The 14099-nt window shown below is 40.1% G+C and overlaps 1 protein-coding gene and 1 non-coding gene across 2 annotated transcripts; one reads left to right on the plus strand and one right to left on the minus strand.

Annotated features, from left to right (window-relative positions):
* Window positions 1-10407: 10407 nt before the first annotated feature.
* Window positions 10408-10514, plus strand: LOC122003141. Its single transcript, XR_006117812.1, has one exon. It is a non-coding gene; the product is annotated as a small nucleolar RNA R71 (small nucleolar RNA).
* An 813-nt stretch (window positions 10515-11327) lies between these two features.
* LOC122001969 (probable xyloglucan endotransglucosylase/hydrolase protein 28) lies at window positions 11328-13774 on the minus strand. The gene is made up of 4 exons (XM_042556961.1): window positions 13057-13774; window positions 12839-12939; window positions 12543-12751; window positions 11328-11988 (listed from the first exon to the last, which is right to left on the minus strand). The coding sequence occupies exons 1-4, from the start codon at window positions 13259-13261 to the stop codon at window positions 11487-11489; spliced, it is 1017 nt and encodes a 338-aa protein (XP_042412895.1). The 5' UTR covers window positions 13262-13774; the 3' UTR covers window positions 11328-11486.
* Window positions 13775-14099: the final 325 nt, after the last annotated feature.

Genomic DNA, 14099 nt, shown 5'->3' on the forward strand with positions numbered 1-14099 from the left:
ACATCGCTACTGGAGAAAAAGTTTCATCATAGTCAATACCATGAATCTGCTTGAAACCTTTAGCTACCAAGCGACCCTTATAGATAAGTCCATTCATGTCAGTCTTTCTCTTAAAGACCCACTTACACCCAATGGGTTTTACCCCTTCAGGTGGATCAACCAAAGTCCATATATACTTGGTTGGTGTACATGGATTTCAACTCGGATCTCATGGCCTCTAGCCATTTCTCGGAATCTGGTCTCATCACAGCTTCCTGATAGGTGGTAGGCTCATCCTCTATGAGCATAACGTCATCATGGTCAGATAAGAGAAATGAGTATCTCTCAGGCTGACGACGTACCCTATCAGACCTGCGAAGAGGTATGTCTACTTGAACTGGTTGTTGTTCCTCAACTCCTTGTGGAACAACATCATCCACAACACTTTGTGGTTCCAGTTTAATTTCCATCGAGGCATCAGTGCTATTGTTCGCATCTTGAACTTCTTCAAGATCGAACGCGCTCCCACTAGTCTTTCTAGAAACAAAGTCCCTTTCTAGAAAGACCCCAGTCTTTGCCACAACTACCTTGTGCTAACTGGGAATGTAGAAGTAATATCCCTTAGTTTCCTTGGGATATCCAATAAAGTAGCACTTGTCGGTTTTGGGTCCTAACTTGTCTGAGACTTGATGTCGAACGTAAGCCTCACAACCCCAAATCCTCATGAAAGACACCTGGGCATCTCTCCCAGTCCATATCCTATATGGTGTCTTAATCACGGCCTTGGATGGAACTCGGTTGAGTATAAAAGCTGCCGTGTCTAGAGCATAGTCCCAAAGGAATGTCGGAAGATCTGTTTGACTCATCATAGACCGTACCATATCTAATAAGGTACGATTCCTCCTTTCGGACACACCATTCCACTGTGGTGTTCCAGGAGGAGTGAATTGGGATAGAATCCCACACTCAGCTAGGTAGTCACGAAACTCATGGCTAAAGTATTCTCCACCTTGATCTGATCGAAGTATCTTAATACTCTTGCCAAGCTGGTTCTGTACTTCATTCTTGAATTCTTTGAACTTTTCAAAGGATTCAGACTTATGTGTCATCAAGTACACATAACCATATCTACTGAAATCATCAGTAAATGTGATGAAGTACCTATAACCGCCTCTAGCAGCAACATTGAAAGGGCCACATACATCACTATGTATGAGTCCTAACAAATCAGTCGCTCTCTCGCTGTGCCCACTAAAGGGAGTCTTGGTCATCTTGCCTCGTAGGCATGACTCGCATATCTCATATGATTCTAAATCAAATAAGTCCAACAAACCATCCTTATGGAGCTGGGATAAGCGCTTGTCATTTATATGACCTAAGCGACAGTGCCAGAGATAGGTTTGGTTCAGGTCATTTGACTTGAACCTCTTGGTATTTATGATATAGATAGGGCTCTCAAGGTCTAGAATATAGAGTCCGTTCATCAGAGGTGCACTACAATATAACATATCGTTTAAATAGATAGAACAACATTTGTTCTTTATTGTAAACGAAAATCCTTTCTTGTCCAAACAAGAAACTGAAATTATGTTCTTAGTCAAGGCAGGTACATAACAACAATCATCTAATTCTAGTACTAGCCCAGAGGGCAGAGATAGATAGTAAGTTCCTACAGCAATAGCAGCAACCCGCGCTCCATTGCTTACTCGTAGGTCTACCTCACCCTTCGTCAATGCCCTGCTATTTCTCAGCCCTTGTACATTGGTACAAATGTGCGAAGCACATCCGGTATCTAATACCCACGATGAAGAAATAGAGATGTTGACTTCTATAACATGTATACATGAAGTAGAAATCTTATTTCTCTTCTTCTTAAGATCTTCCAGATATTCTTTGGAGTTCCTCTTCCAGTGCCTTGATTGTCCTTGATATAGGTGACAAAGATGTTCAACCATATCGTAAGCACTCATCAACTCATGTTGCTTCTGAAGCTCAGAGTTCATGGTCGCGAGCATAAGACATGACACATCTAATGCGTCATCTTGATGCTTCTTATAAGCATCTCGGTCTGCTCGCGTGGCAGTGGCAGGAGGAGCCTCCGAATGGGCTGCTCCAGAACGTACAGTTTACGTTCTTGGGTGAGAACTATTCTCAGGTTCCTGTACCAGTCCAGGAAATTTGCTCCGTTGAGCTTGTCCTTCTTAAGGACAGATCGCAGAGAGAAGTTGTTCGTATTCGACGTCATGGAAATTCTACAACAGAAATAAATGCAGAAATAAGTATCATATTCTTAATCATTTAATTATGCCTTTAACTAAATGATGCTCCCATTGAATTCTATAATTCACATGGGACAAGATCCACATCATACTAACCCTTGAGTTAGCTTTGGCTAATACGCCCAAGACTTAGTATGATTGGTAGGTAACGATTACCAATTACATCTCTATGTAACTCTTGTTTATAGGATCAAGATCCGCATTGATATTAAAACTCGAGTTAGCTTTGGCTAATACGCCCGAGAGTTAATATAAATGTGATTTTGACCTATCTTTCCAACCGTTGGAAAATGTCTATAGTTATACTCGATCCAACTGAGTTAACTAGGGATACTCAATCTTATTGAGTTTATACTCGCCCATGCGTTGATAGGCGGGACCAAGATTGTCCCTCCGCACCCTACCAAGATAGTATGCGTTGCTCTGCTTTGGCAGATTCAACAACATCATGCGATCGAGGTAGTGATGGGTATCACGGCATGGTAGGCATTTTGAGTTGTCCTGATTTAGATCTAATCTAAATGATGATGTATCATATATTCGAAATAGATCTAATCTAATCGATAGAGTACATCTTGTACACGATGTAGATCTAATCTAATCGTAAGGGTGCATCTTGTGCACGATTTAGATCTAATCTTAATCGCTAGGCACTAATTAATTACTTAATTAAACATGCATCATATACACAAGTAATTAACTAAGTTTTTTGTGATTAGTCATGGCCCTACTATGATCTTCTCAAGCCAATGAGAAGATCGGATGGTCAACCTAAGGTCAACTTCTCAAGCGCCTTCCTTTTGACCACCTTGTGTTGCTCGCGCCTTCCTCATAACTCCGTCTCGAGTGGACCTTCCATAGCTCCAATTTTGTACATTATAATTTTGAAACTCGAGTTACATTCGAGTCTAAATCTAATTTACAACCAGAATAATAGAAAGGCACGACGCGCAGGTCGCGAAAAATAAAAAAAATAAAATACAAGCACGCACATCACATAACGGCACGCAGGCCGTATTATGAATTACAACACAATTGTCCAATCGAATTGGGTCTTTGGGCCATGACTATCACAAAAATTAATATATAATTCAAAATTATATATTTGTGTAATTTTTCTGTAATTTTTCATAATTTTACAGATTTTATGAGTAAATTTTTCCCGGCGGTCCCGATTAGCGATTTCGGGCGCAATCGCGGGGTTAGGGGCAGTACCCCTACCCGCGATCTAACCATCGCAAGTTGCTCCTAAGCGATCCAAGAGCACCTTATCCCGCTGTCCCAAAAAGATTTGGGTCAAAACGATGTCGTTTCGGGAAAAACTTCTCGGTAGTCGAAGCCTACAAGTGTATAAACACTTGTGCTTCGCTTCTACGAGAAATATTATTCTTAAAACTATAAAAACCATAAATTTACAGAAATGTACAGAAGCTTTAATTTTTCATAAAAATCAAATTAAACTCGTACAAGCTTCGCACGTGGCTCTGATACCACTGTTGGGTTTTTCGGGCCGCGAAAACCGCTTTTTTCGCGTCGCGGAAACCCCGAATTACCCTAGCCAACGGATCTCGTGCGAAGAAAAATTCGAAAACATACGAGTACGAGTTACAAAACTTCTAGATCTACATGATGAAGATCTTTACCCTTGTTGCGTGCCTTTTTGCGTATCCCGCTCGTCTTCAGTACGCCGGATCTCAAAGTTGTCAATGCAGACAACTCTCTACACGTATCCACACGAACACACTAGGTGGAGGTGACCAAAAACCAAGGTGTGCTAGCACCTATGTGGTTCGGCCAAGGAAGGAGGAGAGGGAGAGCTTGAGAGGAAGAAGGAAGAAATTGCACACTTGAATGAAAAATTGAATTCTCATTCAAACAAAAGTGGTCGGCCACTCTCCATTGTGTAACTCCCAAAATTGCATTAAGTGCAATTAATGTGAAGCTATTAAAGAAAATGGCTTTGTAACTTCCATAAGGTGACACCTATGATGATGTGGAGTAACATCATTGGTCCATATCAATGCAACTCACCAATGAGGTGGCATAAAGTCAAGTCAAACTTGACTTTTAATCTTCCTCTCAAGTCAAGTCAAACTTGACCAAATCTCTTCCATGGTTGATCGAATCCAACCATTTGATTCAAGCCAACTTAATATAATGAATCTAATTCATTTAATTAAATTGATTCAATGAGTCAAAATCTAAATTAGACTCATTGAACACATGAATCAACTTGAGTCGAACTCAAGTTAGCCTAATTAGGATTACTCTTAATCCAATTTGATTCATCAAATGAATCTAATTCTCTTGGTTCATCATATGTACCTAATCTCCATCTAATTGTCCTAAGTGTGTGACCCTATAGGTTCTTGTAACGTTGGCAATGCCCTAAACCCATTTAGGAGCATAAGTAATGAGTGGTATCTAGCAACACATCATTACTACCCAAGTTACAAGAATGTCGAGATCCGACATCACCTTGTGACTACTAATTGTGACTCCTCACAAAATATGACAAGTGTCCTTCTATCCTAGACATCTAGATTGATCAATATGAGGCATAGACCGTGTCATCCTCTGATCAATCTAAATCTTGAACACCAAGTAGACTCACTAAATCAAATAAGCTCAATATCCTATATTGACTCATTTGGGCATGGTCATGCACTTCGTGGTCTCACTCTATCAAGAATATTGATCTCTCCCGTCATATAGGAGGGATAGATCCCATCTACATCACTCACATCCCTCTGTATAATTCGTTACATACCCAGTAATCACCTTTATAGTCCACCCAGTTACGGGTGACGTTTGACGAAACCAAAGTACATAACTCCTTATGTAGGGATCCATGGTGACTTCAGGTCTAAGGACTAGTAGTCATACTAATAGCCACATGAGAAAGTATATGACACTCATATAACGATCCATGATACTTTCTCATGACGGGTCATTTAGTATACATTCTCTAATGTATATCCATGTGTCAACTTGATATCTCTATATCCATGACTTGTGAGATCAAGTCATCGAGTTGACCTACATGCTAGTCTTATTGCATTAACATTGTCCCTGAATGTTAATACTCGACTAGGAATGATTAAGAGTAGTGTTCCCTATATCATCTCACTATCGGTTCAACTAACCGATTGATATAGGTGAGAACCATCTACTCAAGGACATTATTATACTTAGTTTATTTGGCACCAATATAAGTAAGTATAATAACTAAAATCCAAATGTCTTTATTTATATAGAATATGATACAATAAGTCCAAAATACAATCATCAAATGATTGGCTCTAGGGCTCTAGCTAACAGGTTTCTTGTCCCTCGAACGTCGCGTACGTTCTTTTCCTCCACCAGTGTAGTCTTCTGTGGCACCTCGTCCCTCGAACGCACCGAGCCCGTCGGCTCTCTCCCATGCCGTCCTTCTCGCTAGCCGCATCTTCCCTTCGACTTCTATGCTCCTAAGTTTCTGTACACTTAGATACAAGGGTTAAACCAAACAGGATCTAACTTAACTTATTTGATCACATCAAAACAACCTTGGGGTTCCAACAGATGTGTCTGAGGGATGAGGTGCTGTGGAAGAGTACACGGACGGACAAGAAGGAGGCGCACGACGTTTCCGAGGGACGAGAAGCAGGAGCAGAAGATTGCTTGAAGGTCGAAAGTTGGGTTCGGGTGCTCCCTATTTTGGAAGGCCGAGATCACCCAAGTGGAGCCGGAGCCAAAGCGGAAGACCCGGACCCTAAGCGAGCAGAACCGGAGCAAGAACACAGACCAAACAAGTTAACAAGTTGTTAACTTGGGTCCGGGTGCCTGGACTGAGTCCAAACACTCGAACGATCCGAGCACCCGGACCATAAAACTTATCCAGATCATGTCAAACGTGATCCGTTGCGATGGAGATAAAATTTTACCCCCCTCCAGGTGCTTGGAACCCTTCCAGATGCCCTGACCAGGGCTATAAATATAGTCCTAGTCCCAGAAGCCTAGAAAGAAGACTAAAGAACACTTATAAATAATTTCTTTTGTCTAGCTTCGTATTTTTAGTACTTTAACTACTGTAAAGAGGCTTCTCCGCCTGAAGTAGAGTTTAGTGCACTTTTCATCTTCCTTGGATTAACAACCTCCCCGGTTGTAACCAAGTAAAATCTTGTGTGCTTCTTCCTTTCTTTAATTACTTTCTAATTTCTTTTATGCAAGTGTGAGTATAATTAAGTTGTAAAGCTTGAGAAAGGTTGTTTTTCTTTGCAGGGCTATTCAACCTCCTCTAACCGGCTGCCAAGGATCCTAACACCTTCAATACGTTCCAGGGTGCCTTCCATGTGCTCCATGGTGCTTCCCTACAGCAAAAACTTTATCCTCAAATTTTTCCTGCGCAAGGGTACCTCTGTCCTATCCAAGGCGCCTTCACGCAGCTTCACGAAACTTGTGTATTTCAGCTCCTGCACAATAGAGTTAACACAATATAAAATAGTATTTATTAATTAATTTGACAATCTCAGAACTGTCTGGTTTTGACTTTTAGATTTTTCGTGAAACCCTAGGTCAAACCAACACATACTGTTCTTTCTATGGGGAACACATCCTCACATACTCCTCTCAGGAGAGTTTAACTGCTATCAAACCGGCCTTATAGACCATTTGGACTTTTGCTCAGCATCCGAGACTTCAGGACTTTCCGCTGGACGTTCGATCCTCGAACCGTCTAGTGTTTCGCCTAGTGTCTGCGATCTCTAGGATTTTCACCTACTATCCTTGACCCGTAGGATTTTTCATCCGATGCCCTCAACCTATTAAGACTTCCACCTAGTCCCTCGGACCAAGACTTCCTTGCCTAGTGATGTGCGTAGATTATATACACTTTTATACATTTTGGGCGCACATCTACTTATATTTCATGAGAATAATCTATATTTATTGCACCTTATTTCGTTATAATGTCATACTTCCATTATATTCTGTTCAGATATCTGCTCTTTGTTTGTTTTTATTGACACGACGCTATTTAGAGCGAAAATGGAGCAAAAACGCACACGAGAACAACTTTGGAAGAAATTGAGCCAAGGTCGTGTAACCCACACGTCCGTGCTCCCCCACCAGAGGCACCTAGCCACAACTAGGGTTTCCTATATACCTAGTATTCACTAGGACTTTTACCTTCCCTAAGTTCACTTAAGACTTTCTTACACATTCAATCAGACTTATTAGAACCACAATAACTCTTAACTTTGAATCATTTTCCATTATTAAAAATTGGATTCGATCATCTGGTGCTCCCTGCACCAATTAAAAAAATTTGAATTGTCTCGCAAGAATCGCTTATTTAGGTCATAAGCTTAACTCCTATAATTTCTAGCTTGGAGCTCTCAGTTTGAGAAGGTTGTGTTTCCCTCCTCCATCAACATACTTGTCCTGGAGTTATTTCTTCATCCTTATTCGCGCCAAGACAATATGCTTGTTACTCTTCTTCTTATCATCTTTCGATCTTTGGTCATTGTCTCTCCCTCTCAATATATCATCTGGAAGATGTTATTGGGCTTATTCTGTTGGTCCCCTGGTGGTCGGTAAGAGGAGAGTGAATTACCTTGCATAATAACAAACAAAAATACCTTTCTCGAAACTTACAACTTGATTAAAATAAATACTTAAACAAAAGAAATAAGATGCTAAAGAAAGAGGCATAGAGATTTACTTGGTTTACAATCAAGGGATTGTTAATCCAAGACGTTAAAAGCTCACTATAGATCTCCTTCAGGTGGAGAAGTCTCTACAGCAGTTAAAGCACTCAATTACAAAACTAAACTGAAAGTGGATCATTTACAAGTGTTCTCTTTAGCAACTAGGATCAGAGATGTATTTATAGCCCTCATCAAGGCTCCTGGAAGGGTTCCAGGTGCCTGGACATGGGTAAAACTTTATCCATGTCGCAATGGATCACGACAATTGGCGAAGCAATAAACTTTCTGATTCGAGTGCCTGGATCGGGCTGAACCAAGCTCACATTTGGGGCGCCTTGGTTGCCCCGGGTGATCCGAGTGCCCGGAGTCCGGGCTTCCGGAATAGCTCCAGGTGACCGGAGCAGAGTCAACTTCTAGTTGACTTTCTGCCCTGGTCTTCTGCTCCGATTCTGCTCGCTTGGGTGGTTTCGGTCATTCGAAATAGGGAACCCATTTTCTGGCCTTCTCGAGTAACCTTCCGCTCTGGCTTCTCATCCCTCAGAAATGTCACGCGCGTCCTTCTCATCCACCAGTGTACTTTTCTGCAACACCTCGTCCCTCAGATGCACTGAGCCCGTTGACTCTCTCCCGTATCGTCCTTCTCGTTAGCTGCATTTTTTGCTTGACTTTCTATGCTCCTAAATTTCTGCACACTTAGACACAAGGCATCAAACCACAATAGCATCTAACTTGACTTGGTTGATCACATCAAAACTACCATGGGGTACTTACATATTCTTCTTCCATTATCTGCAAACAATCTACCCTGCAACATATATTCTCAATAGGCGGTTGATTAATGGCCTTAAATAAGTCAAATTCAATTTTATCTTCGCTAACAACCAATGAGAGTTTATGGTTTTTTACGTCAATCATGGATCCGACAGTGGCTAAGGAGGGTCTTCCTAAAATAATAGATATTTGAGATCTTCATCCATTTCTAATATTACAAAATCATTGGCTACCATAAAATTCCAACTTTCATTGGTACATTCTCTAAAATACTCAGTAGGTATTTAACAGAATGATCTACAAGCTATAAAGATATTGTTGTCCTTTTTAAATAACCCAAACTTAGTTTCTTACAGGTAGAGAGTGACATGAGATTTACGCTAGCACCAAGATCACAAAAAAAAACCTTGTCAATGTTAGTCTTATCGATCATGCAAGAAATAGAAAAATTACCTAGATCCTTGAGTTTAGGGGGTAACTTATTTTGGATCAATGCAATGCACTCCTCTGTTAAAGCCACAGTTTTGTATTCCTCAACCTTCCTTCTATGCAAAAAGCATATTCTTCATAAACTTCGAATAAGTTGGCATTTGTTGCAAAAAATCAAGAAAGGATATGTTCACACAAAGCTCTTTGATAATTTCTAGAAATTTGCCAAATTGTTCATCTAGCTTTGCCTTGGTTGATCATTGAGGGAACATAATTAGTGGTTTGTAAGTCCTCAATGGTGTCGTGGACTTAGGTTCTTCACCTTCCTCATCAGTTCGTATTTTTCTCCCCTATATGTGATGTCCTAATCTATCCATCTTCTTCATCACTTGTACCACTTTCGTCCTTTTTGCTTTCCCTTGGATCATCCAAAGTCTTATCACTTCTCAAGGTAATAGCATTGCAATATTGGACTAGATTTGTCTCTGATTGTCCTGGAACTCTCATAGAGCTCTTAAAGAGGAACTTGTAATCTTCTCAATTTGATTTTTCAAACATTCTAGTATGGTTAAACAAATTGTCTATCTTACCTACCATTTGTTTGTTTGCTTTTCCCGTGGCTTGGTGTAGTTGTTTGAACTCCTCATTTTGTTTGGATTGAGTCATGATGAATATCTCTAGCACAGTTTCTAGGTTAGACTTCTGTGCTTGTTGGAATTCAAATGATGCCTAGTAATTCTCTTGTCCGGTGTTTTCTTGATTGTTCCTATAGAAAAAGTTTGGATGATTTCTCCAACTAAGATTATAAATATTGAAGTATGGGTTGTTTTGTCGCTAGTTATAGTTGTTGATTGTATCCACTTGCTCCATCTGAACTCCTTGTGAAGGTGTAACTCTAACTTGACAATTCACAACTATATGTCTTGCTGCATCACAAATTTCACAAGAAACATTAGCAATATTTACATCGCTAATATTAAATGAATCAAATCTCTCCGACAGAGCATTTTTTTTTGCTACAATAAGATCTAAAATACTTACCTCATACTTACTCGTGCCTCTCCCGTGATTACTTCTTTTATCGAACTACCTCAAATCTTTTAGAAAAGCATTTATTTTTGCTACAATATTATCAAATAATATTATAGGCTTCATCTAACGTTTTGTTCATCAAAGCTCCTGCAATAGCTAAATCCAATAAAATCTTTGTTGAACAAGTGATCCCATTGTAAAATGTGTGGATAATCAACCATTTCTTTATTCCATGATGTGAGCATTGTTGTAGAAGTCCCTTGTATCTATCTCATAATTCGAATAAAGATTTTTCTTTCTTTTATGTAAAGCTTGTGATTTGATTTCTGAGTTGTGCAATCTTGCTAGGAGGAAAATATTTGTTGAGAAAGCTTTGCTTCAACTGGTCCCATGTGATACATCCTGTGGGTCAGGAATGCAACCAAGCTATTACTTTGTCTCTCAGGGAAAAGGGAACAATTACAACCTAACAGCATATGCAAAAACACCATTTATTTTTAGGGTTTCATAAAATTCTAGAAATACTTGTAGATGCATATTCAGATCCAAATTGGTGTTGTTATACCATAGAAAGTAGGGAAGACTTTAGCTCGAAATTATTCATATATATGGAGGTCTTGTAATGCTATATCTCTAGTTACACTACTATCGCAACTAGTGAAAGTAACGTATGAAATTTATAGACTAAGGGGCTGCTGCTTGTTTTGAGGGTTTGATAAATGGAAAATGAGAAAGGAATGAAATATAGGTGGTTGGTTTGAGAATTTCATATTTTCACATTAATTTCATTACTTATTTACCAGCAATCATCCATTCCCTTCTAAAATCACTATATTGAAACCCATTCCTGAAAAAAAAAATGCATAGCCTTTTTTTTGGGTACCCAATCTCTCTTTCTTTATTAGCTCATTCCTATTCCCAAATAGCATATAACCAAACAACATCTATAATGATACTCATTCGCCTTGCTAAACCAAGCAATCCCATTAAATTAATGATACCCATTATCATTCCCGACTAATATCATTCTCATTCCCAACCAAGCAACCCCTAAGAATTACAGAAACGTAACTACAGAAAGTGTCTAATTCCACTTCGATCAATTAATTCAGGTGAACAAATCATTAGCGTTTAACCAACATGCAAATATGATGAACCAGATGTAATAGGAAGAAAATGACCCAAGGTTACAAACCAACATGCAAGTAGAATGAACATTACTAAACTAAGTGCATCTACATCATGCACCATCCTCTCTTACTCGTACTATACAGCATAAATCCAGCTATGATAATAAGCAATAAGCTCACAATGAAATCTCTGATGCGGTCACTGGCCTATGATTGCGCTGGACTCTTCTTTGTTGCCTTCGATGATTGTGAATTCTCACACCATCCACTCCATATGACTGCCTCGCTTCCATTCGATTAATGATACACTCAAGGGGAGGCACTTGGTATCGACAACGATCAAAGCAATAGTAATAGATCATATGTTTCTTCCGGAACCAATTCATTTGTTCTCTTTGCTCGGACGTCATACCCATTGAGCCACACATGGCTGAGTCAGGCCTCTCGCAAGCTAAAGAATGATCCATGGGATTTACTACGCAACCATGGATGATAAGATTTTCAAACTCAGCAACATACGGTGCATATCTGTAGTTGACCTTGTATCTACCACCCAAAGTAGCCCAACTAGAACCATCCCATATAGTAGAGTAGAGAGACATTGGCTTGGAGGGGAAGTATCCTCCAATGGCCTCAGCCTTTAGTACCTCCCTAATTGGGATGTTATCTATGTAGAATCTGCACAATAGAAGAAATATATACAAGATGATTCATAATAAGAGCTTATACATATTTTTTTACCATGATACTTTACAACAGTAGATTTAAGAGGAAACCAAAATAGATGAACAATGGTCAAATCAGATGTAAAATGAAGGAGTAGCTTAGCTATCATCAACTATGTGCACGAAGCTCCCACTAGTGTGGGGTATTGGGTAATGGTCGGATCATATTGTACACAGTCTTATCTTGCATTTTGCAAGAGACTGATTCCCCGATTCAAACTCGTGAACTCAAAGTCACGTGGCAACATCTTTATCATTACGCCAAGACTCCCCTTCTAGCTATCATCAACTGCAAACAAACTAAATAATTCCAACTCCAAACAAAAAGATGAGAGGAAGTGTGCCAAAATAACTAAAACACTAGATGTGAAGATTTTTTCACCATCAAACTTTCAAGAAGGAAGTTTAACAACAACAATTATACTACAAGCAACTGAGTAAATCATTAAGGAGAAAAGGTTGCATTAGAATGAGATGATCAAGTATTCTCCTGATTCAACAGCTTACATGATCCTTTCATGATTCCATAGGATAGAGTAGCGATGGAAGTCGTCTGTCGGATCAAACCAGAGGTCATATCTCTCTTCTCTTCCGACCCCTGTGCTTCCATTTCCATAAACATTGGTCTGAACTCTCCATTCCCTCCCTCTTATGTTCCCCAAGAACTCAAAGTCCAATTCATCATGGTTCTTTGTGAACAAATCTCCATTTGACATCTACGAAATGAGATTTGGAAACAAAGGAAATACATGCAGCATCAAGAACAAAGACATGGGAAAGTTGAAGATAATGCTGAAGCATACATAGAACGCGACGACTACGCCGGCGGTGTAATCGGTAGGAAGCTTGATGGAGGCGCTGAAGAAGCCATGCAAATAGAGATCCTGGGAGGCGAACCCGGCCCCTGAAGCATTCAGAAATCGTCCATTTTAGTGGTGGAAATGCTCAAAAGGTAGAATTTTGAAGAAGCAGGAGAGAAGAGGTAAGGAGAGGAGAGGAGAGGAGAGGAGAGGTACCGAACCTGTTCGCTCGTCGAGGGAGATGCGAACTCTCTTCCCGTCGCGGAGCAAGATGAGGTTGCCGTCGCCGAATAGCTGCGTGTAACCTTCCTCGAAAGAGAGCACCGGGAGACTCTGCAGAGCTGCGGTGGACACTTTGCCGAAGACCAAGAAGGGAGAGCAGGAGGCGAAGAAGAAAGAGGCCAAACGAAGGAGGGAGCTCATCATCTCTCAAATTAAAATGGAAGAAGAAAGGAGACTCCTTTGTTCCCTCCCTCTCTTTCTCTGTGCTGGGTTGTGAAGAAGAAAGGGACGGGCGTGGGAAGAGCAAGCAAAGGGTGCCTTTTAATGTCGAGAGGATCGAGGAGGTCGCTCTTGCCTGCAGTGCTCCCTCCCCTTCTCTCCTTGGATGCTTTCCAGCCAGGGTTTCGCTGTGCTCTCTCTTAAAAAACCAACAATTTAGAACAAGTACACGCATTAGGTCGTCAAATTTGAGTGCGCTGTGCAGATTCTGACATACGAAAAGAAATTTGAAGTTATAACTACTGGGGATTTTTCATTTCCTTGAGCATCCAAATTTCATGGGATCAATCCAGTTCATTCTCCACTGATCCCATTCCATCTCCGCCTGGAATGTCATCTCATCTCCCTCGTGGCTTCCTATCCACATAGAAATTTGTAAGACACTGTCTCCTTCTGAACACTGACAAGTAGCTTGGACTGCCTTTTGCTTTTGCACAGGATGACGATGAGGTCCCTTATGACTATCTTGAACGTTTTATATTGAGTTGAAGGTTTGTTAGAATTTGGAACGATAGTCCGAAGAAACTGGGGTTGTTTTCCTATACAGTTTGTCAAATTCATTGCAGCAGTGATGCTTTAAAAAACTTAGTATTGGCTGAAGTGGTTGATGCAATACATACAAACTTATCAAGTCTTGACGGATATTTCAAAGAATAATTTAAGGTTATAACTTTGAGGTTTAATGATATATTTAACTTTCTTAATGACAATTAAGGATGTTAGGGCATCCCCAATGGTGATTTTTATAGGTTTTTTTTTTCTT

This window comes from Zingiber officinale, chromosome 7A (assembly GCF_018446385.1).
Source record: "Zingiber officinale cultivar Zhangliang chromosome 7A, Zo_v1.1, whole genome shotgun sequence".
NCBI lineage: Eukaryota > Viridiplantae > Streptophyta > Magnoliopsida > Zingiberales > Zingiberaceae > Zingiber > Zingiber officinale.